Raw genomic sequence first — 27,653 nt, forward strand, 5'->3', positions numbered from 1 at the left:
GATTTTGAACAACAACTCAACTGTGAATCTACAGTGCCAGTTGATGTCCCACAGTGCCCTGTGGTAGAATCCATGGGTCTACCACCCAATGGGAGAGAAGCAGCAAGCAATCAGACAAATGAAAAACAATGAAGCCTGCGTTCCCAATGTTATTCCAGCTGAGGTCTTGCAGCTGGTGGACTTTTCAGGATTCCATGCACTCATCCAATGGATTTAGGAGAAAGAAGAATTCTATTCACTCCACGTGATACCAAGAAACAGCTCAAGGTACTGGAGACTGTAAAAGCTACAGGCCCTGACAACATTCCAGCATAGGTACTGCAGACTTGTGCTCCAGAACTAACTGCGCCCTAAGCCAAGCTGTTCCAGTATAGCTGCAACATTGGCATCTACCTGGCAATGTGGAAAACTGCACAGGTATGTTGTGTCCACAAAAAGCAGGACAAATCCAACCCAATCAATTACTGCCCCATCAGTCTACTCTCGATCATCAGTAAAATGATGGAAGGTGTTAGCGACAATGCTATCAAGCAGAAACAAACTGCTCACTGCTCAGTTTGGGTTTCTCCAGTGTCACTCAGCTCCTGACCTCATTATAACCTTAGTCCATACATGGACAAAACAGCTGAACTCAAGAGGTGAGGTGAGAGTGACTGCCCTTGACATCAAGGCAGCATTTGACTGAGTCTGGTATCAAGGAGCCCTAGCAAAACTGGAGTCAATGGGAATCAGGGGGAGAATTCTCCACTGGTTGCAGTCATACATAGCACAAAGGAAGGTGTTGTAGTTGTTGAAGGTCAATCATCTCAGACCCAATACATCACTGCAGGAGTCCCTCAGGGTAGTGCCCCCAGCCCAACCATCTTTAGCTGCTGCATTAATGTCCTTCCCTCCATCTTGAGGTCAGAAGCCTCAGAAGATGATTGCACAATGTTTGGAACCATTCGCAGCTCCTCAGATACAAAAGCAGTCCACCTCCAAATGCAGCAAGACCTGGACAATAATCGGCTTGGGTTAATATGTGGCAAGTAATATTTGCACCACACAAGTGCCAGGCAATGACCATCTCCAACAAGAAAGAATACAGCCATCTCCCCTTGACATTCAAAGGCATTACCTTCACTGGATCCCACACTATCAACATCCTGGGGGTTACCATTGACTAGTAACTGAACTGGAACAGTCATATAAATACTGTATCCTATAATACTGCATACTATAGTACTGGAAAACTATAAAGTCTCTGGAATATGTTGAGCACTTGCCATACCTTGGCACTCAAAGGCCACATTTGGTGAGGAGATCCAACACCAGATCAGCTGCACCACTTCAGCCTTCTATAAATTACAGCAGTGAATTTTTGACAACAAAAAATTCTGCAAGTTACAGTAGTATTAGATTACAGAACAGCTTTCATCATCACGCTCCTGTACTGCAGTAAGACCTGGACTGTATCAATGCCACAAAAGAATGCTAGAGAAATTCATTAGCATGCACCTGCTGCATCCCCTGGATTCAATGGGAGAACTGTTAACCAAATGCTGGTGTCCTTGAAGCCATGTTTACAAGCATTCAGGCTATATTCCTGCAAAATCGACTTCGATGGACTATTCACTGTCCGCATGGCTAAAAATCATTCCCCCACCAGGTCTTGTTCTCTCAACTCCAAAATGGCCTAGGTTCTGGGGAGGACTAAGAAATCACTTCAGAGACACTCAGAAGCTCTCCTAGACAACAGCATTGTTCTTAATGGGAGGAGCTTGCTACCACTCAATCAGAATGACTACAACTTGCCCATCTCACTTCAACTCCCAACATGATAATGATGAGGCAGAGCGACAGCACCAAAGGCAAGAAAAGAAAACAAATCCTGAACTGCAGATCCCACTACCTTATGGAACATCCTGTCCTGTGTGTCCAAAGATCTGTGGGTCAAAAAATCGACCTGTTCAATCACATGAAAACCCTTGACAGAAACTCATGAACCTGAGTATATGCCATCCTCGAATCGAGGGATAGCTGACAACAACGACGTTTTAGGTCACCATATTATAAAAAGATTTACAAGCATGGTGCTAGAAATATAAGTTATATTTTTATTTAAGAAGGCTGAATGGTGACCTAATAGAGATCTTTAAATTATGAAAGGGCTGATAAGTAGACATGGAGAGAGTGTTTCCCCTTGTGAGGAAGAGCAAAACTAGAGGACATCAATATAAGATAACCACCAAAAAATTAAATAAGGAACTCCAAATAAACCTCTTTACCCAGGGAGTGGTTGAGGTGAATAGAGCAAATGAATTTAAGGGAGGCTAGATAAGCACATGAGGGAGAAAGGAATGAAGGGTTTGCTGATACATCTAGGTAAGGAAAGAAGAGAGGAAGGTCAAGTGGAATACAAATACTGACAGAGACTGGTTGGAGGCGAATAGTGCTGTATATTCTGGGTGGAATTTTCTGTGCCTGCTGATGCCGAGCATGTTCAGCAGCGTGAGCGGACAATATGGTGAGAAAGCCAAAAATCGGTTTCACGACGTCGTGAAACCAGTATGCAGTTGTCCGCTCTGCCCATCAGGCCGCATTTCCCGCTGTCAGACATTGGGAACCCCATTATAATACATCTGCATATCGTTGTAAGGCCAGCCCCCCCAGAACCATCCCCCCCACGTTGGACCATCTGCCCACGTCGGCGGGAAAACACGCCAGTGCAGAACACATCTTGATAAGTGTGCAGAAGTCGGGATTTACCGCCAAGGCCTTGCTCACATCACGGACATCCAAGGAGCAGGAGATGCTGGAGCATGACAACAACGGGACCTTGGAGGATTGTCCATGGTATGCTGGGTGGATTCTCATGGACAAGGCTTCGCCGCGAAGCAACTCACGGAAGGTGGAATGTCACCTTTGAGGGTCCACTCACAACAGATGGTCATTGAGGGGGTAGTGAGGAAGGTCCATCAGTGTTTGGGAGAGGCAGGTATACCTGGGTGGGGTGGGAGAGGAAGGTCTAGAATCGACTGGGAGAGGAAGAGGTGTCGGCGGTGAGGTTGGGAAAGGGGAACGAAGGTGTCAGGGAGTGAGGTTGGGAACGGCAAACGAAGAAGAAGGGAGGGGTGAGGTTAGGAGGGGCAAACCAAAGGTCCTGGGGGGCGGGGGGTAAGATTGAGAGGGGGGAGGGACTGGGGGAAGGAGCGTGTAATGGGGAGAAGACAGCAACCGGGTGGTATGTGTAAGGGGGAAGGAAGGTGTAGGGGAAGGAGTTCGGTGGGGGGAAGAGGTACGGGGGAGGAAGGAGTAAGGTTGTCCGAAGAGAAGGACTAAGAGGAGATGGAGTTCCAAGGTGGGAAGGAGTCCGGAAGGGGAGATATCCAAGTGAACATGCAAGGGAGGGCTCTAATGAGTCCAAGACTGCCTCCTGGGGAGTGAACTGAGGGTGGGTGTGGTACGAAGGAATGGTGAGAATGACAGGGCAGAGTGAGGCAATAGGGTGAGAAGGTGGGGGTGCGCCGGTATCTGTAGAAGGTTCGGCGAAGGTGGTTGGTGTGGACTTGAAGGTAGACACGGACCCTGGGGGTGGGAAGGAGGAGATCGGGGAGCTTAACGTGGACGGGGGTGGGATTTTTGGGAAGGAGGGGAGCATGCACGTTCACCTGGACATCTCCAAAAGAAAAGGGTTGTGGCTGGTAGGTCACAAAGTGTAGGTGAAAGGTGATGCCGGTGGGGGGCTGTTGACAGTGATAGGGGGAAGAAAATGGGTGACTGGGGGAGGGGAAAGGACAGGGGAGCACAGGAAAAAATGTAGCAGGACCATGCTTGCTAAATCAAAGTGAAACGAGACATGATCAAGATCAGGTGCTGCATGGGAGTGTGATCGGTGGGTGGGTGGAGATGCAGGTCAGCTCAGATTGTCAACTGAAAGCGAACCCCAGCAGGCAGCATTCAAATTGTCCAGAACATAGAGATGACTGTGCTGCAGGAAGTATCTGTGTGCATGGGAGAGTGGTCACAGGCAAAGAGGACTCGGAGTGAGCTGACAGCCTCTGAGATTCCTGAGTGATGATATAGGGGTGTCCAGCTGCCACTCATCCTCCCTTCAGGTGACCGAGTGCCCTAGCCTGACTCCTTGAGGGGAAGGAGCAACTGTGGGGATGCCAAGGTGACCCGATTCTCTCTCCTGTCGCCACTGCGGAGACTCACCCATGGCAACTGCGATGGAGTGCAGGTCTGTGTTTCTCCACGTTCCGCTGGACCAGGGTCTCCATGGCATCCGCCATCCTCCCCATGGAGTCCTCCAAATGCGCACATGTGGGCACCTCTTCATCAGAGAGCAGGCGGGCACACTCCTCTGACTCACATGCCACTTCCAATAGCTCTGCATGATGTTGCCCCGCCTTCTGCTGACTCCAGGTTGAGTTGGAAGGCCAAACCCTGAGGCTCGTCATCTGACTCAGACCTCACAGATGCCTCAGCAGTTCTCCGAGTTGCGGGGAGCTCAGCTGAACCTGCCTCCTCCTGCTGCGGACATGTGTCCGTGTGGTGACCACCAGCTGTGACTCTCTATGCTGGTGGAGGGTGTGAGTAAGCACTGTGACATGTCTCCCAAGCTGCTTATTTCCAGCTCTTCAATGGAGGAGTCCTCTTTGCTGGAGGTGAGGATCTGGATGGATCTGAGGGACTGGTTGGCTGATGGTGTCGGTCGCTTGGCAGAGCTCCCTGTGAACCAAAGGAGAGATATTTAGTGCATGGCACCACACTCAAAAGCAGGAGAGAGAGCACTCACGTTTGCGTTGAGAGAGGCATGATGTGGTGCATGATCCCATGGGGGTGTTTGCCACCAATCTCACCATCGCAGCAGGCACGGTCCACATTTTTGCCAGTCAGTGCGATGACATGCTTCTCAAAGTGAGCGAGGGGCCTAATGTGGGTCACTCCATCCCCAGTGACGGACCTCTCCCTGCTGTTGTGAGCCAGCTTCTCCTGCAGGAAAACAGATGGAGAGAGTGTGACCAGGACACATGGCACTGCACGGAATGTTTGTGTGGTGAGCGGAGACATGGACGGGATAAGGACGCGAGCTGCAGAGGATATGAGTCTGATAGAGATGTGAAGGTATGTGAGAGTTAGTGGTGTTGTCCCTTTGAGGTGTAAGATCCCTGTGGATGTGTGATGGGTTTGTGAGTGCGTGAGTTGAGAATGATGAGAAGAGTAAATTAACCTGGCAGAATGAATGAGACCTTTCATCCTCTTCCTGCACTGGACAACTGTCCTCTTTTGCAGGGTGTTGGCACTGACCACCACTGCTACCACCTCCCATGCTGGATTAGTGATGTTGCTGCAACTCCTGCGGCTAGAACAGTGGTAGAGGACATTACGGTGGATCTCCATGGAGTCCAAAAGGCACTCGAGTGATCGAAATGGCATGTTTCCCAGGAATGCTTGATTAACGAGCCGGGATTAGGACGAGACAGCGCAAAAACCTGCCTTTGCAGCCAGTGGGAAAAACATTCTTTTGCCCGTCTGCTGCTGGACTTAGTGCAAATCTGGGACAATTCTGCCCTCTATGTAATTCTCTGTATACTTTAGAGGGGCGTAGATTTAGGGGTGATTTGATCGGGATTTATAAAATAATGATAGTGTTAGATTGTGTTTATGTAGATCAATATATTAACTGAATAGGTTAAAGTATCCTGTACCTGTGTACAAGTTGATGGTTCATGCAGTGAGCATCTATTCATTGCGTTCCTTCAAGAGTTGCGCCTATTTCTAGCTGGACAGAGACCACCTTGTACAAGGTATGAAAACAGAGTTGGCTAAAGTGGACTGAGAAAATAGGTTAAAAGGTAATATGGTAGAAAAGCAATGGCAGACATTTAAGAAGATATTTCATACAACAAAGATATATTCCATGGAGAAAGAAAAACTCTATGAGAAGGATGCACTATCCAAGGCTAACTAAGGAAATCAAATTGAAAGAAAAGATGTACAATTCTGCCAAGATTAGTGGTAGGCCAAAAGATTGGAAAAACTTCAGAAATCCACAAAGGATGACAAAAAAATGAGTGAGAAATTGGAGTATGAGAAAACTCGCCAGAAACATAAAAACAGACAGTAAAAGCTTCTCCAAGTATATAAAAAGGAAAAGGGTAACAACAGTGAGTGTTGGTCCCTTAGATGGTGTAACTGGGGAATTAATAATGGGAAATGAGGAAATGGCAGAAAATTTGAACAGGTATTTTGTATCTGTCTTCATAGACAGAGAAAACATCCAAGATTAGTAGAAAAGCAAGAGGCAAAAGGGAGGAAGGAAATTAAAACATCATAATCATTCAAGAAAAAGTACTAGGAAAACTAATAGGATGAAAGGCTGACAAGTCCTCTGGACATGATGGCCTGCATCCTAGGGTCTTAAAGGAAGTGGCTGCAGAGATAATGGGTGCATTAGTTGTAATCTTCCAAAATTCCCAGGACTCTGAGAATGTCCCAGCGGATTGGAAAGCCGCAAATGTAACACCACTATTCAAGAAAGGAGGAAAGCTGAAAGTAGGAAACTATAGGCCAGTTAGTCTAACATCTGTCATTGGGAAAATCTGAGAATCCATTATTAAGGAGGTAGTAGCAGGATAAATTGCTGCTACTTTTCAGGGCTATACCTGGAATACTGTTTTCGTTTCCTTACTTAAGGAAGGATATACTTGCATTGAAAGCAATTCACAGAAGGTTCACTTGGCTGATTCCTGGCATGAAAATTGTTGGGCTTGTATTCATTGGAGTTTGGAAGAATGTGAGATGATCTTTTTGAAACATAAGATGCTGAAGTGGCTTCACAGGATAGATGCTGACAGAATGTTTTCTCTCGAGCGGAAATCTAGAACTAGGGGGCATAATTTAAAAACAAGGTGTCTCCCACTTAAAAAGGACATGAAAAGGGATTTCTTCCCTGAGGATCATTTAATCTTTGGAATTCTCTACCTCAGAGAGCAGTGGAGGCTGGGCCATTGAATCTGTTCAAGGCTGAGTTAGACAGATGATAGATTGATAAGGAAGTCAAGGGTCACAGCAAACAAGCAAGAAAGTAGAGTTAAGGCCACAATCAGATCAGCCATGATCTTATTGAATGGCAGAGCAGGCTTGAAGGACCGATTAGCCTATCCTGCTATTTCTTATGATCTTACAAGAGTTAGGTATCTATGATGTTAATCAGCCCAGGTGGTCTCAGGGTCTAGTTTAGATCACTTAAGGGCATCTTTTTCCCCTCTAATTGGCTTGTTTTATTTATTTCCTCTTTTTGCTTCAATCAGATCACAAAGCTCTGGTAGATTAGGAGTATATATATTGTGACACAGAATCTTAATGGCCCAGAAGGAGGCCATTCAGCCCCTCAAGTCTGCACCAGCTCTCCAAATGAGCATTATGACCTAGTGCCATTACCCTGCCTTTTCCCCGTACCCCTGAACCTTGTTTCTGTTCAAATAATCATCTAATGCCCTCTTGAATGCCTGGATTGAACCTTCTTCCACCACACTTCCAGGCAGTGCTTTCCAGACCCGAACCACTCATTGTGTGAAAAAGTTTTTTCTCATGTCACATTTGCTTCTTTTGCAAGTCACTTTAAATCTGTGCCCTCTCGTTCTTGAACCTTTTTCGAGTGGGAGCAGCTTCTCCATATCTACTCTGTCCAGCCCCCTCATGATTTTGAAAACTTGTATCAAGTCTCCTCTCAGCCTTCTCCTCTCAAAGGAAAATAATCCCAACTTCTTCAATCTATCCTCATATCTGAAGTTTCTCATCCCTGGGACCATTCTTGTAAACCTCTCTGCACCCTTTCCAATGTGTTCGCGTCCTTCCTATAATATGGTGCCCGGAACTGTACACAATATTCCACCTGAGGTCTAACGAGCGTCCCATATAAATTCAGCATAACCTCCCTGCTCTTGTACTCTAAGCCTCTATAAATAAAGCCCAGGATACTATATGCTTTATTAACTGCTCTCTCCACCTGTCCTGCCACCTTCAATGATCTATGCACATAGACACCCAAGCCTTTCTGCTCCTGCACCCCCTTCAAAATTCCACCCCTTATTTAATATCAGCTGTCCATGTTCTTCTTACCAAAATGCATCACCTCACACTTCTCCGCACTGAACTATCTGCCCACTCCACCAACTTGTCTATGTGCTCTTGAAGTTCCACACCGTCCTCCTCGCAGTTCACAACACTCCCAAGCTTCATATTATCCACAAACTGAAATTGTCCCCTGAACAGCAAGATCTAGATGATAATATATATCAAGAAAAGCAAGGATCCCAATACCGACTCCTGGGGAACTCCACTACAAACCTTCCTCCAGCCCAAAAAATATCCATTGAACTTTACTCTCTGCTTCCTATTTTTCAACCAATTTTGTATCCACTTTGCTACTGTCCCTTTTATTTCATGAGCAATAACTTCTCTCACAAGTCAGTTGTGTGGCACTGTCAAATGCCTTTTCAAAGCCCATGTACACTACATCAACAATATTACCCTCATCGACCTTTTCTGTTACATCTTCAAAAATCTCCAGCAGGTTAGTTAAACACAATTTCCCCTTTAGAAATCCAGACTCTTCTTTATTGACCCATATTTTTCCATGTGACTACTAATTCTATCTCGAATAATTGTTTCTAGAATCTTGCCCACCATTGAAGTTAAACTGACTGGTCTGTAATTGCTGGGCTTATCCTTATAACATTTTTTGAACATGTTTGCAATTATCCAGTCCTCTGGCACCACCCCTGAGTCTAGGGAAGACTGAAAGATTATGGCCAGTGCCATTGCAATTTCTACTCTCACTTCCTTCAGTATTCTTGGATGCATCTCATCAGGTCCCGGTGCCTTGTCAACTTTAAGTACCGACAGTCTATTCAACATTTCCTCCTTATCAATGTTGAATCCTTCTAGTGATCCTTGTCTATCACTTTGGCCTGGGTAACATCTACTTCCTTGGCAAAGACGAATGCAAAGTATTCACTTAATTCCTCAGCCTTGGCCCCATCGTCCGTGTGTAAGTTCCCCTTTAGGTCCCTAGTCGGCCCTACTCCCCCTTTTACCACCCTTTTGCTATTTATATGCCTATAGAAGACTTTGGGATTCTACTTTATGTTGGCTGCCAGTCTTTTCTCATAACCCCTCTTTGCTTCTGTAAAATGCTTTTTCACCTCTCCTTTGAACCTTCTGTATTCCTCTTGGTTCTCAATTGTATTTTCTACCTGACACCTGTCATAAGTGCACTTTTTCTTCTTTATCTTAATTTCAATCTCCTTTTTCATCCAGGGAGCTCTGGATTTGTTTGCCTTGCCTTTCCCTTTTGATGGAATATACCTTGACTATGCCTGAACCAATTCATTTTTAAAGGTAACCCATTGTTAAGCTACAGTTTTTCCTGCCAAACTTTCATTCTGCTCTATCAGGCCCAGCTCCGTTCTTGCCCCATCAAAGTCATCTCTTGTCCAATTAAATATTTTTACTCTAGATTGCCTATTGTCCTTTTCTATCATCATCCTAAAATGTACAATATGATGATCACTGTCTCCTAAATGCCCCCCCACTGACAATTGATCTACTTGGCCCACCTCATTTCCAAGAATCAGGTACAATAGTGCGTCCTTTCTTGTTGGATTATACACATACTGCTGTAGAAAATTCTCCTGAACACAATCTAGGAACTTTTTCCCCTCTCCACCCTTTACACTACCACTGTCCCAGTCTATATTTGGGTAATTAAAGTCCCCCATTATAACTGCTGTATAATGGCTGCATCTCTCAGTAATTTCTCTGCAGATTTGTTCTTCTATGTCCTTTCGTTATTTGGCAGTCTATAGACTACACTGAGCAATGTAATTGCACTCTTTTAGTTCCTTAGCTCCAGCCAAATTGATTCTGTCCTTGAACCCTCTGGGACTTCCTCTTTCTCCAGCACTGTCCTTAACCAATACTGCCACCCCTCCTTTTCTTCCTTCCCTATCTCTTCTGAACACCTTGTACCTGGAAATATTTAACACCCAGTTCTGCTCTTCCTTCAGCCAGGTCTCTGTTATCACCACAACATCATATTTCCACATTGCAATCTGCGCCTGTAACTCCCCAATCTTATTTATTACACTCCGTACATTCACATTCATGCATGATTTAGATTTTGTTACTTTCTCCCTTATTCCAACTGTACCTATTAACTCACTATTCTCTCTACTAGTGCTATCTGTCCCCCCAAGTATGTTGTGCACCCTGGTATTCCTGTCTAATATTTTTTCTTGGTTCCCACACCTCTACTAAGTTAGTTTAAAGCCCTCCCAACGGCACTAGCAAAATGTCCTGCAAGGAACTCAGTCCCAGCTCTGTTCAGGTGCAACCCGTCCAGCTTGTACGGGTTCCATCTCCCCCAGAGCCAGTCCCAGTGTCCCAGGAATCTACAGCCCTCCCTTCTGCACCATCTTTCCCGTCACACATTCATCTGCCTTATCCTCCTATCTCTGTACTCACTGGCACATGGCACTGGGAGCAATCCAGAAATTACTACATTAGAGGTCCTGCTTGCTAATTTTCTACCTAGCTCCCTAAATTCTGATTGCAGGACCACATCCCCCTTCCTACCTAAGTTATTGGTTCCAATGTGGACTACGACCTCTGGCTGATCACCCTCCCCCAGAAGAATATCCTGCAGCCACTCTATGACATCCTTGACCCTGGCACCAGGGAGGCAACATACCATCCTGGAGTCACATCTACAGCCACAGAATCGCCTGTCTGTTCCCCTAACCAATGAATCCCTTATCAATATTCCTTTCTTCTTCTCCCGCTCCTGTGCACCCGAGCCATTCATGGTGCCATAAACTTGGCTCTGACTGCACTTCTCTTAGGAACAGTGCCCTCACCAGCTTCCAAAATGGAAAACTAATTTGTGAGCAGGACCCCAGGGGACTCCTGCACTACATCTCTTGGACTGCCTGGTGGTCACCCATTCCCTCTCTATCTCCAGGCCCTTAAGCTGTGGTGTGACCACCTCTCTGAATGTGCAATCCACGTAGCTCTCAGTCTCGTGGATGCGCCACAGTGACTCCAGCTGCCGCTCGAGCCCTGAAACCTGGAGTTCAAGTTTCTGCAGCTGACAGCATTTCCTACACATGTGGGCATCTAGGACACCGGTAGCGTCCAGGAAGTGGTGATGGCGTAGTGGTATTATCACTGGACTAGTAATCCAGAGACCCAGGGAATGCTCTGGGGACCTTGAATCCTGCCACGGCAGATGGTGGAATTTGAATTCCATTAAAAACTGGAATTAAAAGCCTAATGGTGACCATCAAACCATTGTTGGTAGTTGTAAAAATCCATCTGGTTCACCAATCTCCTTTAGGGAAGGAAATCTGTCATCTTTACCAAGTCTGCCCTACATGGTTGCCAACGTGCCAACGTCAACGTGCACTCTCGCGATAGGTTGGTGGGCATGTGCTGGAGCCGGCGGCATATCTGCCAACAATTCTAAGTCCTATTAAAACCATTAAGTTAACAATATGCTGAATTTTTCACTGCCTGTTCAACTTAACGGTTAACAGACAGGCGAAAAAGTGGGATGAGGTTTCCTGAAGTAAATAAAAACAAAATAAAAATTTTACACTTGAATTTAAAAAAAGCCCTTGCTCATGTGACAGTCACATGACGGGACATGTTTTATGACATTTTTAATTTGTTCATTAGCTTTTTTAGACAGCGCTTCATCTCCCTGAGGCAGCTCCATGCCTCAGGGAGATTGAAGCACTCTTTCGCGCGCATGCACAAATTTCATGCCAGGCCTGCTCGCCCTCCTCCCCCCCGCTCACCCAGGCAGTGCCATGTGCTGCCGATCGTGTTCCACGCTGGGCAGGCCTTAATTGGCCCGCCCGCATAAAATCATGGTGTGTGCCAATTGTGGGTAGCGGCGGCTTCCCAACCGCCCCCCCACCACCTGGCTGAGCACCCCCGCCAAGGGCAAAATTCTGCCCTAGGTGTACATCACTGCCTGTGAAGCACTGTGGGATATCCCGAGTTCATGAGTGGTGTTTTTGCCCTTCTATTTTCTCAAACTTAGAAAAAAATTCCCCTAGGTGTCCTCCATTTATTATCTTTACTCTTTTCTCCATCTCCCCTTCCATTATTCCCTTTATTCTCTCATTTGTTGATCCTTTCCAACTTTGTTTCCTTCCCCAAGGCTTCTTAAAAGCACTGTTACCTCCCAGCACTGTTTCTGTCCCTCCATGATATAATCTTGACTCTTGAATCCAACTTTACGAAAATGTTCACCTCTGCAGAATGTCTGTCACTGCCCTAACCTTACCTGCTGAGACATGCCATTGTCCAGATTTGACTGCTCTGAACCTTTCTTGGTGATCTCCCATCCTCCAACTTCCATGAAGTTTACAAATCCAAATATTTACTGACCTTATCCTACTCCGCACCTAGTCCTACTCACCCATCAGTTCTGCCTTTCCTCCCTGAACTGCATTTTCTCCCAGACTCTGCATCTTAATTTTCTCATCAATGTCTTTCACTGCCCCCATGATCTCCCTCCATCCTACCTTATTCAGCAATACATTCCTCACTGAACACACCACCCCCTTATATCTGGCCTTTGGTGCACCTGATCACTTTATACTACCATTGGTGGCAAAGGCTTCAATTGAAATTCAGTCCCTAAACTGTCCTATCTCTCCAATTCTCAGTCATTAAAAAAAATTTCAAAACTTATCAGCCATCCTACTTTTTCTTGGCTCCAGCTCCATTTTCTTTTTTGTGTGAACTACCTTGAGCTTTTTTTAATATTATAAGCATTCTACAAATGCAGGTCATAGTAGTAATAGTTTCTGACAATGGTTCAGTTCTAACTGTATTAATTGTGCGTGCAATTAATGCAGGTCAGCTGTATGCAAACACAAAAACATTAAAAATTAGCCTGCTAGAATGTTTCTTAGATGAACAATGGTCGTGCTGGAAAATATTTTGCATCTCTAAGAGTGTAGCTGCAATTCTACATGTGCAAAGTGGTTCATTGAACAATTTTTCTAAGCCACACACAATAAGTTGTGGAACTAGATGCCACGCACTGGCTGTAATTGTAGAATATGTCTTGTATCGATCAAGTTTGTAGGCGTAAAGAATCTTGGGTAAACCTTTTTTACCTTTGTTCAACAGAATAGCAACAAGGAACACAGCTTATATGATTTAACAAAATAATCTGATTGAATTCAGGAATGTGACTAAATATAGGATGTTGTACTTCAGTTATAGACCTTGATGCTATTTTAAAACTTATTTTTGTTTCCTAGGCCTTCCAATGATTTGAATTATCCAATGAATTCAAAAAAACTGCACAGACTTGGTTGGAAACCCAAAGTAGCTTGGGAAGAAGGAATTAGAAAAACAAGTATGGTTATTCTTTGAAATATTTTTTAACTACTACACATTAAAACATCCCGCAATTTTGCTAAGCCAAATAACAACCGGGATAATTAAGTTGGTTATTAAATGACTCCAATTATCTTTTTATTTTAGCTTCTTGTATGTACTGATGCATTTATCTAGCATGCTTCTATTATTACATGGTGGATATTTTCAGTGATACAAACAGAGAAATTGAACATCATTTTTTTCTTCGTTCATGGAATGGAATGCTAGCAAGACCAGCGTTCATTGCCCATTTCTAATTGACCTTGAGAAGATGGTGAAGTACTTTCTTAAACCGCTGCAGTCACGTGATGCAGGTACACTCTGTTGTTAGGGAGGAAGTTCCAAGTTTTTGAACCAGCAATAGTGAAGGAGTTGAGATATAGTTCCAAGTTAGGATGGTGTGTGACTTGGAGGGGAACTTGCAGGTGGTGGTGTTCCTATGCATTTGCTGCCCTGGAATTATTCCATCGACAGGCTTTGAAATACAAAAAAAAACATTTGTTCTTTCAGCTATGCTGTATTGTAAGTTAGAGGTGTTTTCACTGCAGTGATTAATTATAGGACTTTCTCCTACAACGGTAAGTTAACCATTACATTGAGCACTATTGCGTAAGTGTTGACATGCATTACAGTACTTTTCCCAATGGAAAAAAGTGCCATAATGCAGTCAAAATGGTAGAAAAATGTGCTGGGAAACTATCCTGTCATGTTTTGGACTGACATTTAAATGTATAATGATTTTAGTTATGAATAAAACGGCCCTGCTATTGAACCATAAAAAAAATTCAAGCAGCTTCTACAATCCATTGATTGACAGTTAATCTGCTTTGAAATGGAAATGAGACAGTAGCTTCATCTTAAAGAAATCATCATTTGGCATTTCAGTTTCAATGGACTCCCTTGTTGACATTTCCCATGCTTTTTTTAGATAGCTGGGGTTATTATGAAGGTTTGACTGAGTATCAAAAGCTCCAGAACTACTTATCTCAGTGGGGGTAGTATTCACATTTTGATAGTTTTAAGGTTATTAAAGGATTGTCTGTCAATGATGCTGTAAGTGGTTGTGTCTTTTTTTGACTGATTTCCCATTTGTGGGGATTTACATTTTTTGAATGGGTTTTATGAATGAGAGTTTTTTTCAGTATGAAATGTCTTTCAATATGACAGTTCTATTGGATTGTTAGAATTTCTTTTAATGTCCATTTCAAAGATATCCTGGGTTCTGTTCATAGTGGACACTGGATAAGTAGCTATGGAGGATACATGGCGGGATCGACATGGAGGATATGGGTAGTACTGGGGCATGAGGGCCATGGAGTGGCATGTGGGGGTTTGAGTGCCTGACATTGATCATTGAAACTGGCCCAATGCCTTGTAAATGGCAGCTGGACATTCCAGCCTGTCAGCCTGGCCACCTGCCTGCCTCAGGCCTGTCTCCAGAGGCAGTGGGTCTGATTCATCCTACCCTACCTTTCCAGGATGAAAATATGTCAGGCAGGGGCCCTTTTAAAGGAGACGGGTCTATTGGGTCTGGAAGTTTCCTGACTCAACCTTCCCGCCTCCTCCACGAAAATCCGTATCCTCAGGTTAGTTTTTAACCAGTTAGAGATTATTTTTATTTCAGTGCTAGCTTAAAATGTACAGTGGAACCCAAGAAATAGAGAAACAAGTAACAAGAATGCTTTAGGCTTTATAAAAGTGGAGGTGGTGAAAGTGAAAGAATTTTGATTCCATATATAATTCTGGATATGCATTCAAGAGCAAAATTATAGGAAAAAATTTTCAGGTCTCAAAGAACAATCTATTATGGTGGCTTAAATTCATTTTCGCCCTTTTCTTTCTTGGATAGATGCTAACATTCTGGCAGCTGCACGTACAGACTTTTTTTTACTGTTTTCAATAAATTTGTTCTTTTTCCCATTAGTTGAATGGTATGAAGAAAACTTCTACAACTGGCCAAATGCAGAAAAAGCACTGGGTCCTTTTCCATCATTAGCACTTTATAAAAGATGCCAGTGATTGTACCTTGGTTAAGGTCACAGCAAATCTACCTCATCTGAAGCTTCAAGTGGACCTTGTTGTTTGTCATGGAAGGGCAAAGAAATAATTAACATGGAAGTACCCTATTTTGTAAATTATTAAATAAGTTAATACTTGAAAGCAATTTATTATGGCTTCATGTGTAAGAAGGACTTGTCCTAGCCAAATGATATACAATTTAAGTCTTTTAAAATATAAGCTATTTTTATGAGTAATTTTCTCCGGTACCAACTAGCTTTGGTGGGCCCTTATATGCAAAATCTTTTTTACTAATGTGATCTGTAAGCTTCGTTAAGGGGGCAGTAGCCTAATGATTATGGTACCATGCTAGCACTCCAGAGAATTCAAATTCTACTGCTGAAAGTGGGAAATCACATTCATTAAAAACCTGGCGATTTGTGGGCTGGCATCAGATAAAATTATCATGAAGTTGTTAGATTGTCATAAAAAGTAACTGGCTAAATAATGTTCTTTAGGGAAGGAAATCTGCCATCCCTAGTGTGTGACTGTCTGTTACACACTGCATGGTTAGCTCTTTAATGCCATTAGAAGCACCAGGGTAGGTCAGTAGATGCAGCACTGCCAGTGTTGCCCACTTGGGCAATAAATGCCGGCCTTGTCAGTGGTGCTCATCCTGAGAATGGAAACAAAATGTAATATTGTATTTTATAGTTTACCAAATTAAATCTAATTATATAATTGTTTTAGTTGCAATGTTTTTGGATGGGAATAACATGTATTTTAATATTTAGTCCTTTATATATTGTAGAATGTTTTGTTTATTTTCTATTATATTTTAAATCAATGTACTATTTTGAGCTTGTTAAACCAGTAATTATCAAAATAATTTCAAGGAAGTAGTGTTTTCTTTAAAGAACTAAGAATTTAGCTTTACATGGCCCCAGTAGAAATAACATAGGCAGCAGCTTGCTTACAGCAGGCCAGGTGTGCCACCATGGGCAGAATCAGGAAATGAACTTTGTAAAATGAATGCTTTGTAGTGTTATGCATCTTTTGAGTGTTTGATACTCATCGAGACAAATGCAAGAATGCCAAATTTAATACAGTCACAACAATTTATACTACAGGAGAAAAGGGTGCAGATTGGTTGGCAAGTCGACCCTGATTGGCTGAGGTATTGCCATGGAGAAAGCAATCAAAGTTGACTTGCCAACAAATCAGCACCCTTTTCTCCTAGAGTATAAATTGTTGTGATCATTTAAAGCATTTGTCCGGTGAGGACAAGACAAAAAGCTTCGGCCACATGTCTCTCTTTTCAACAATACTCAGGTTCTGTAGTTCCAAGTGAGTGTTTATGATATTTTCCATAATCCCATGTGTATGTCCCAATCTTTATTTTGCCCTCTGTAAAATGATTAAGAAGGGTAATCAATGCAAAATTTACTTCCTGTTTTTTGAGCTGTGAGAATTCTTCAATGTGATTGGCCTGATTGATTATATCACTGTTGCTGGATGTTGAGAGTCCCTTATAGTTGGCACCAGAATCAAATTAATGTTGGAAAAGGTATAATCCATGCCACAGGTGGGAAGCTTTCTTCAAGGTCACCAGCAAATGCCATCACTTTACTACTGACCACAAAATCCAGCCCACGGTCTTTTCTCCATTATTGTTCAATTAAAACTATTTCTATTTGTCATTTTTTCTGTCTCTTTCTCTCACTCTCCCTTTCTAATTCACACCTTGATACTATGTCCTTGCTGTTCAACATCTTGAAAATATAGCACAGGAACCAACATTCAGGATATTAAACCTCATTCTTCCACTTCACAACTCACCACCCCCCACCCCCCAAAGGGCTGGATGAGGTCCTGCAAGCAGAATTTAGGGAGCTCAGAAGCTGATTAAAAAACAGAACTTCAGTAATAATCTCTGGATTACTTCTAGTGCCACATGCTAATGAGGATAGAAATAGGAGGTTAGTCCACCTGAATGCATGGCTGGAGAGACAGTGCAGGAGGGAGGGCTTTAGATTTCTGGAACATTGGGACTGTTTCTGGGGGTGGTGGGACCTGTACAAGGTGGATGGGTTGCACCTGAACCGGAATGGACCAACATCCTTGTAGGGAGGTTTGCTAGTGCTTTTGGGGAGGATTTAAACTAACGGTGAGATCCTGAGAGGAGATTCAGCAGGGGGAGATGCACAGCCAAGATTAGAAGAGAGAGCAAGTGAATCTGGAAGACATAGAAATTATAGGCCAGTTAAGGCACAAGGGTATTTGGCAAGGTTGGATGGTATTTATTTTAATGCAAGGAGTCTGACGAATAAGGCAGATGAGTTGGCACAAATTAACACATGGAAGTATGATGTCATTGCTGTCACAGAGACATGGTTGAGAGAGGGACAGAATTGGCAGCTCAGTATTCCAGGATATAGGTTTTCAGGCGAGACAGGGAAGGAGGTACAAGAGGAGGGGTATCGCAATATTGATCAAGGAATCAATTACAGCAATAAGGAGGGATGAGATCTTAGAAGGCTCCTCAAATGAAGCCATATGGGTAGAACTTAAAAACAAAAAAGGAGCAATCACATTGCTAGAAGTGTACTATAGGCCCCCAAACAGTCAGAGAGAAATAGAAGAGCAGCTATGTAGGCAAATTTCAGCGAAGTGTAAAAATAATGAGGTAGTAATAGTGGGGGATTTCAACTTCCCCAACATTAACTGGGTTAGTTATAGTGTGATAGGTTTAGAGGGAGCGGAATTGTTAAAATGCATCCAGGAGAGCTTTTTAAGCCAATACATAGAAGGTCCTACAAGAGAGCTCCTGGACTTAATTTTAGGGAATGAAGCTGGGCAAGCAGTAGAGGTGTCAGTGGGGGAGCATTTTGCAGGTAGTGATCATAACTCCGTTAGATTCAAGGTTGTTATGGAAAAGGACAAGGATGGGCCAAAACTCAGAGCTCTAAATTGGGGGAAGGCCGATTTTAATAAGATCAGATATGATTTGGCCAGAATGGACTGGGAGCAGCCATGTTTCGGTAAATCTGCATCAGAGCAGTGGGACGCATTCAAGAAGGAAATGGGGAGAGTACAGGGCCAACATATTCCAGTAAAGACAAAGGGATGGGACCAAGAAAACCAGGGAACCCTGGATGTCGAAGGATATACACGATTGGATAAAGAGAAAAAGGGAGGCTAATGGCAGTACCGAGGGCTCAAAACACTGGAAGCCCTAGAAGGGTATAAAATGTGTAGAGGGGAACTTAGAAAGGAAATTAGGAGAGCAAAAAGGGGGCATGAAGAAACATTGGCAGATAAAGGAAAATCCAAAGTTATTTTGCAAGTACGTTAAGAGTAAGAGGATAACTAGGGAAAGAGTAGGGCCCAATAAGGACCATAGTGGTAATTTGTGTGAGGAGCTGGAAGATGTACGTAGGGTTCTAAATGAATACTTTGTGTGATGTTCACAAGTGAGAGGGATGATGTGGTTGTGAAGATCAGGCAGAAGGACTGTGATATAATTAAAGAAATTAGCATAGAAAGGGAGGAGGTTCTAAGTGGTCTGCCAGGCTTAAAAGTAGATAAATCTCCAGGCCTGGACGAAATGTATCCTAGGCTGTTGAATGAGACAAGGGAGGAGATAGCAGGGGCGATGGCAATAATTTTCAATACTTCTCCGGCCACAGGAGAGGTGCCAGAGGACGGGAGGACAGCCAATGTGGTACCGTTATTCAAGAAGGGATAAACCAGGGAACTACAGGCCAGTCAGTCTAACTTCACTGGTGGGGAGACTATTGGAAGCAATTCTAAGGAACAGAATTATTCTAACTTGGAGAAGGAGGGATTAATCAAAAACAGTCAGCATGGTTTTGTTAAGGGGAGGTCATGTCTGACCAATTTGATTGAATTTTTCGAAGTGGTGACCAGGTGAGTAGATGAGGGCAAAGCATTTGACGTAGTCTACTTGGACCTCAGCAAGGCTTTTGATAAGGTCAGACTGGTAACAAAGAGACTGATAACAAAGGTAAGAGCCCATGGGATCCATGGCAATTTGGCAAATTGGATCCAGAATTGGCTAAGTGGCAGGAAGCAGAGGGTGATGGTTGAGGGGCGTTTTTGTGACTGGATGCCTGTGTCCAGTGGGGTTCCACAGGGATTGGTGTTGGGTCCCTTGTTGTTTGTGATATAAATAAAGGGTTTAGACTTGAATGTAGGAGGGTTGATCAGTAGGTTCGCAGATGACACGAAAATTGGTGGGGTGGTAAATAGTGAGGAGGATAGCCTTAGTTTACAGGAGGATATAGACAGTCTGGTCAGATCAGCTGATTAGTGGCAAATGGAATTCAATCTGTATAAGTGTGAGGTGATGCACTTGGGCAGAACAAACAAGGCATGGGAATACACGATGAATGGTAGGACCCTGGGAAGTACCGACGATCAGAGAGACCTTGATGTGCATGTCCACTGGTCCCTTAAGGTAGCGGGACAGGTAGATAAGGTGGATAAGAAGGCATATAGGATATATGCCTTTATTAGCCGAGGCATGGAATATAAGAGCAGGGAGGTTATGCTGGAACTGTATAAAATGCTGGTTAGGCCACAAGTAGAATATTGTGTGCTGTTCTGCAATCCACATTAAAGGAAGGATGTGATTGCACTAGAGAGAGTGCAGAGCAATTCACCAGGATGTTGCCTGGGCTGGAGAGTTTTAGTTATGAGGAGATTGGATAGACTGGGGCTATTTTCCCTGAAGCAGTGGAGATTGAGGGGGGATATGGTTGAGGTGTATAAAATTATAAAGGGCATAGATAGGATAGACGAAGGAACTTTTCCCCTTGGTGGAGGGATCAATAACCAGGGAGCATAGATTTAAGCAAGGGGCAGGAGGTTTAGAGGGGATGTGAGGAAGAATTTTTTCACCTGGTGGCTGGTGGGAATCTGGAACTCTCTGCCTGAAAGGGCGGTAGAGGCAGAACCCTTCATAACATTTAAGAATTATTTGGATGTGCACTTGTGATGCCATTGCATACTAGGCTATGGGCCTAGTGCTGGAAAATGGGATTAGAATAGTTAGATACTTGTTTGACCGGCACAGACTTTCTGTGCTGTAGACCTCTATGACTCTAATTCCGTTTATTTAATTTCCGAAGAGCAGGTTGTGTAAATATTTTTTAATTCCTAAAATAACAACTTACTTATCATCTGGACTACTACCACTGTCACATTTCATAGCTCTACTAAATCCGAAAAGGATGTTCCAGTGCCCTCAGTGGTTGGTGGATTTATTTTAAAAAATCTACATTTTTCCCTCTCAATACTCAGCAGCACTTGTTCTGGGCTGCATGTAGCTCTAGTGCAGTACTGAGGAAGTGCTATAATGGTGAAAATGCTGTCCTTTGGCTGCAACACTAAACGGAGGCTTTGTTGGCTTATTTCAGTAGTTAGATTTTTAAAGGACACTGTTTAAAGAAGTTCATGTGGTGGTGCAGCCAGTTTTTCTCCATCAGTCAACATCACCAAAAGTCAATTAATTAGTTATTTGCTTTATTTGTATGCCTTTGTTTTCATAAAAGTCATTGTATTTGAAAGTAATTCATTGTATATCAAACACTTTAAGACATTTCTGAAGGATGTGATCAGCTTTATAAATATCACTTTTTAACCTTTATGCCCTTTACATTGAATCCTCAATTAAAATAAGATTCATCCTTGATTTGTCCCCTGCTGATGTAATTGCCCTCCCCTAATAGCAATAATCACATACTACCCAGGGCAGGGATCCAATGGTATGAGAGCCACAGGACTTCATATTGCTGCAGTTTTTTTGTTCTTTGATACTGGGATTCTTCAAGTGCACACCTGTTGATTTTGGTTTGCTTGGAGGATCATTGGCTTCCCTAGTGTAGGCCGCGTACTGATGGGTGGCATGACAGGAACACTGATCCATTGCCAGTTAAGTGTACTGCAATTCATTTCCTGCATAATGCCAAACCCTGTCCAACTTTCCACACAATCAGCGCAAGTCATCTCTGCTTTATATTGGGCTTCAACTACCAATCGTCACCAGCTCCAAGAAGCAGTGTAACCTGCGAAAAGCCAGTTGGGAGTAATACAGCAAGATATTGCAACAAAGTGCTATAACGTTACCATCCCAAGATATCCCCATGGAGCTGGTATACAGTCACTTCTGCAGAGCCATCTATAAAGCAGCCATTCCAAGGAGCACTGCCATGTGTATATACCTTGTCTGGAAGGAGTCTGCTTCCCTACTCCAGTAATATGAGTGCTCCAGTGACCCAGACATGGCAGACCATCTGATTGAATCCATGGATTGTGCATGCCAGGCCAAATGGGAAGAAACAACAAAGAACCTGGACTTCACTCGCTCAAGTCAGACATTTTGGAAACTCCTACGCCACCTCGGAACAGCCCAGCAACCACTAATGCCAAGCCACCCATCTGTAAATGCCAATCAATTAGCGACTCATCCCATTCTACAGGGCAAAGGCACCACTGGAAAAAGAATGAAGGAGCAAATCCAGAGCAAGTGAAGATCCTTCCATTGGCAGCACAATTCCAGATCTGAACCTTTTGCCACCCTGGAGTTGGACAAAGTACTACAAACCATCAAGCTGGGCACTGCTCCTCCCTGACAACATCGTCCCTAAGTTCCTCAAACATCTTGGCCCACAGGCCCGCACCTCATTGGCCCAAGGGTCACATGCGAGGGAAGACTGCCAAAATCTTGGCGCATGTCTAAAATCATCAGCCTCCCAAAACCAGGCAAAGACACAAAATTGCCATTAAACTACTGGCCAATATCCATGCTTCAAGGTGGCAGCATGCCTAATCCTCAAGTGGATCAAGCCACAAGTGGAGAACATCCTGAGTGTGGACCAAACAGACTTTCAACAAGGAGGAATAACGTGATCAGAACCTCACATTAACCACTTTCACTGAAAATGGCTTTCAAAGGAATCTCAAAACAGGAGCAATTTTCCTTGACCTCACGGCAGTCTGGCAGATTGGCCCACTCATCAAAATATCGAGTTCTCCCTCCCTAGGTTACTGACATTGAACTGCTACTCCAGGACAGATAGTTCAGGTTGCATATGGTTGACAAAACTAATGCCTGGAGGAATGGGCTACCCCAGGGGCCTGACTTAGCCCCAACCCTGTTAAACCAATGACCCACCCCAAACCGGCCCTGGAAGTTTATGCAGACTACATCTGCTGTGGCTTTCAGGCTCAGACTTTTCCAGAGCTGGAAGACACATTAAACAATGATTTTGCAAAGCTGGCCAACTACTGCAAGATATGGTGCCTACAACCAAGCACCAGTAAAACTCTAGCACATTCCAGCTTCACAATGCCAACACTAAGAGGAAACTAAATATCACCCTGGATGGCTAGAGATTGCAGCACAATTTCCCACCCTGTTTACCTAGGCATTACTCTTGACGGGATCTTCACGTACAGATAGTAGTTCATCAAGACTGTAGAAAAAAAATTAAAACCTGCAACAACCTCCTCAATAAACCGACCAATACCTCATGGGGATCACAGGCCAAGACCCTAAGGACCTCTGCTCTTGCCATCATGTACTCAACTGCAGAATACTGCATCCCAGTATGGTACCAATCTGTTCACACAAAACTTATCGATATGCAACTCAAACTCAACAGTGCACATCATCACAGGTACTCTTCAACCAACCCCAGTCCTGAGCAACATTGCACTCCAACACCCCCCCCCCCCCCCCACCAAGCACAGGTACATGCATCAGGATGGTAATTGTAACAGGCAAGCTACTACCCTTATTCAATGACATCCTCAACCCACCTCCAGTACACCCTCCCTCACATCACCCAGCTCACCATACCGAGGTGTAACAGCTGAAGACCTACTCTTCAGGATTGGCAGGGGAAAACATCCACCAGAGACCACTAAAGGACCTCAGGGTGATTAGATTTACGCATTTTAAACTGTTTTGTCTGTATAACGAACTCAGGTAACCAGAATGACAATAATTGGTTTGGACTACAGTTGCTAAAGTATGATTTGCAAACCTGATCTAACTATTATCAAAAAGCTATGTGGACTTTGCTTGAAATGTAACCTTTTGAAACCCAGTACTGCTGACACAGGAGGACAGCTTAAATTAATCAGGGGATCATGTAAAAAAAGCGTATGGGATCATAAATGGTATGCGAGTGTCAGTCACATGGACAGAGTTAAGCCGACTTGGACCAATCACAGAACTATTAAGCACCTTCAGACTCAATCAGCAAGTGGAAATGAATCAGGCTCAAAGGAACCCTTTTATCCAAAGGAAGATAAAAGACCACAGCCAAGAACTGGTCTTTATGACAGAGAGGAACACCACAGCGTACAGCTTCACACCGTAAAGATGTCATAGCAAGACAAAAAGAAGCAATGAGGTTCAAGTCGAGTAGCTCCGTGTCCAAGGTTAACATGGGAAGTAAAGTCTGTAGTGAGCTGTAAACAACTGCCTGGTTTAAGTTATATACCTTCCTATACTTAATAAATTCTCCCGAATCGCCACAAGTTGATCTGTCAATATTCTTTGCCGAGTCCAAGAACCCTTGTAATTGGTGACTACAGCTGGACTTGACTAAAACAGGTTGGTTCATTTTTCGTAGCAAGTAGGGATCTTGACATCATCATTGCCTGGCCAACATGCGATCTGGGAAGAGAAACCCTAAGACAGTGTGGAGACTCAGTGTGAAACATGTTGGTAGTTCAAGATGCTTTATTAAACTCGAGAACAGTACTATGGCATCCAAAGGCACAGCGACAGTCTCTAGGGCGGAGTTAGATAAATTACCTGATAGCAAGGTACAGGAGTTATTAGCGGGATGTTAAATCAAGGGTGAACGCACGCCCTTCGATGAAGTAGTTGTGTTTATCCAAGAACAGCTAGACAACAGGAGGGTAATGGTCGAAAAGATGAAGAACCTTCCTGTCTACGGAGGATATTACTGTACTCGGAAGGACGATGAGTTATTTAAGCAAAAGGAACAAGAAACTGAAAGTTTTAAGCACTAGAAGGATCAGGAGATAGACAAGCTAACTCGGCAAATTCATATCGTAGGGAGGGGAGTTGAGCAGTCAGCCACCCTATTACAGCAACAGAGTATTTCCAATCTGAGGACGGAAGCTGTTCCGTTGGAAGTATGACAAGTAAAATATGAGCTAACATTGTGTTAGAGGGAGAATGAAAAACTTACATAGGAGCTTGCAGATTCTGGGGTCTTTGAGGGAGGCATTTAAATGGCCTCATTCTCTGAGTAACATTAAGATATTGGAATTGAAGAGAAAACTGGGGAAGCAACAGACAGTGGTGTTAGCCGTAACGACAGGGATAACCATGGACATCGATCCCGGAGAGCCAATAGATCGGAACCATTTAGGGCCAGAAGTAGGCCGGTACAGTCATTAAGATAATTGGCTGGAGGAATCGGATAACCCTAACCCACCTTCCGTGCCTCTGTTAAGGAATGAGGGTCATGACGCCCGCGTAGGTCTACCAACTACAACGGCTCTCCCTTCTTCAAAAGGGGCTGAAATTGGTAAGTAAAATGACTGGCCAGGATGGAACGTGGCAGGGAAGTGCGGAGGCCTTCCAGTGGAGTGATATCGAGGCACTGCACGTTTAATGCAGCAGGCTAATAACAGGAGAGGGAAAATCGCTCAGGCTGCCCTTACAGATGGAGGCAGAGACATGTCAATATGAGTTAAGGGCTATCATGAAGAATGATTAGAGGTCAATAGGAGATGTGCCGACTTTAGGCGACGCCCCCCAGAGTTGGAGGACGCGAACCTCAAATGATTTGTCCTCAAGGCATGTTCCAATACATACATCTAGGGCATGGGAGATGGTGTGAGACGGTTTGAGGGTGAAGGTGCCATAAGCACCTAGGAAACCAGTGGTGATTGTTGAGGGACAAGGCATAAACCCCACCACCCCCCAGAGGACTTTCAGGCCTCTGTTATAACTGCGCTAAGACCCACCATGTAGTAAAGGAATGGCACAGATCTAAGCAGGTACTCAGAAGAGAACCGCTATCCAAGTACACCTTGAGAGAAGACCTCAGGGATAAAGCAACAACTGGCCCAGCTTATTGTCCTCATGAAAACTCAAATAACCATAGCAGGGCAGGACAACCAACAGGTATGTGTGCTAGCAGGTGGTAGAACACCTCCCACAATTGGACCCCCAGAAGTGTGCCAATGAAGGGGTCTGGTCCCCTCCATCTAGTTGGAAGTGGGGTTCTGATGTGATGTGACAGGCGACTGATAGTTCCTGTTGTTTTACAAGAGGGTCGGCAACAGATCATACTGATCGATACCAGCTCCACTATTACCATCATTCATGCCGCACAACCTGAACACTATGAGGCAGTGAGCAAAGGATGCTTAATATTTAAAAGGATTTCATGGAAATACTGGTGCTGTGCATATAGAGAAGACCTCCAATCTCCAGCTGGGAGGCTTCATCGTTATAGTATTGTCACCTATGTTAATGATTTGCCCAGGATGGCAGAGGAATATTGGATCCTGATGTTTTGAAACACTATGGAGCCATTACTGATTATAATCGGGACTGCATATGGATGGGATCAAGGAGTTAGTAGAGATTTCTTATGCTCATTTGACCTTTGCCAACTTGCATCAGTCACAAAATTATTACGGGCCTTCAGAACTAATCATCAGGTAGAAATGTATTGTGTACAAGGGAGCCCTCACTTCCAAAGCAGGATAAAAGACCACGGCCAAAAAATTGATTTTTACGATGGAGAAGAGGAACACCACAGCAGATAGCTTCATGACCATGTAAAGACTATGCAAGACAAAGAGAAGGAGAAGTAACAAGGCCCGAGCCGAATATCATGCTCTCATCCAAGGTTAACACAGGAGTAAAGCCTGTAGGGACCTGTAAATTTCTGCCAGGTTTGTTAATATATTTTTATTCTTAATAAATTCTCCTGAATTGCCATGAATTGATCTGTCCCTCTGTTGACTTTCTTTGTCAAGTCCAAGAATCTTAGACAATTTTGTATCCATTCTACCAATTCTATAAGAGACAGATAGTAAAAAGTAATGGTGAACAGTTGTTTTTCAGACTAGAAGGAGGTATACAGTAGTTTCCACCCAGGGGTCAATATTGGGACCTCTGCTTTTTTGTTACATGTTAATTGCCTGGATTAAGGTATACGGGGCCAAATTTCAAAGTTTGCAGGTGTCACGATAAATATAATAAACAGTGAAAAACATAGTAACAGACTTCAAGAGGAAATTGACCCGAAACATGATAGATGAAATTTAATACAAAGCAGTATGAATTGATGCATTTTGGTAGTGTGGAATCATGGTTTGCAGGACCGGGGGGTGGAGCGTGCGTGACTTGTCGAATGTTCTGTTGGGTACTCTGACCCTGGTTTCAAAGTTTGTATGTTTTCGGTCAGACCCTAATTGAAAAGGGAAACTGAACTTCTGGTTTCTGGGTAACTAAAACTAAAATTGAAACTAAAACTGAAGCTGGTTGAAATGAGATAAAAGACGCAGAGCTCTCTTGAGTTCAGATGACCCAGTGCTGCAGTGCAGGCAGGCTGAAGAAAACAAAAGCTGGATCCAGCAGCTGACAATAGAGAAATACAGGATTGCTGCAGTTGTTTCTGTTACTTAAAAAAGTTGACTGCCCAAACTTGACCAGAACATCAATACAGAAAGTGAACAGACATTCCATCAAAGAATGTATTGGCATAGTGGTACCATCAGAAGCCTTTGCCACCACCCAGATTATATGCCCACAGATGCAGCGACAGCATAAATTATACACAAAACTAGATGCTGGTGCAGGTGCAAACATCCTTCCACCTCGCACACTAAAATATATGCAACCATGGAATTGGCAAGTGATGGTTCAGCTAACTACTGCCAAAATTACTGTGTTTAATGGCTCAGAGATCCCATCCCTGGGATCCATTATTACACTGAAGTGTCGCTAGAACTCATCCTGCTCACCCCAGATATTCTATATCGTGGATACCACATATCTCATGATTGCAGGCCTATTGGCATGCAGGGACCTGTCTTTCATCACCATTCATAGTATCATCAAGACAATGACAAAGACCATAGGTCACAGTTCACAAAGTAAAGTAAGCTGCAATGGT

At 43.7% G+C, this 27,653-nt stretch overlaps 1 protein-coding gene across 3 annotated transcripts in view; it reads left to right on the forward strand.

Moving 5' to 3' along the window:
- LOC121284301 (dTDP-D-glucose 4,6-dehydratase-like) overlaps positions 1–17,146 on the forward strand; it is an 89,328-nt gene extending 72,182 nt beyond the window's left edge. For all 3 annotated transcript variants that reach the window (XM_041199677.1, XM_041199676.1, XM_041199675.1), the window contains 2 exons: positions 13,332–13,429; positions 15,377–17,146. In XM_041199677.1, coding sequence (XP_041055611.1) covers positions 13,332–13,429; positions 15,377–15,471 — 193 coding nt within the window. In that variant the 3' untranslated portion in view covers positions 15,472–17,146. The remainder of the gene's footprint in view (positions 1–13,331; positions 13,430–15,376) is intronic.
- Positions 17,147–27,653: the final 10,507 nt, after the last annotated feature.

Source organism: Carcharodon carcharias, chromosome 11, assembly GCF_017639515.1.
Source record: "Carcharodon carcharias isolate sCarCar2 chromosome 11, sCarCar2.pri, whole genome shotgun sequence".
Lineage (NCBI taxonomy): Eukaryota > Metazoa > Chordata > Chondrichthyes > Lamniformes > Lamnidae > Carcharodon > Carcharodon carcharias.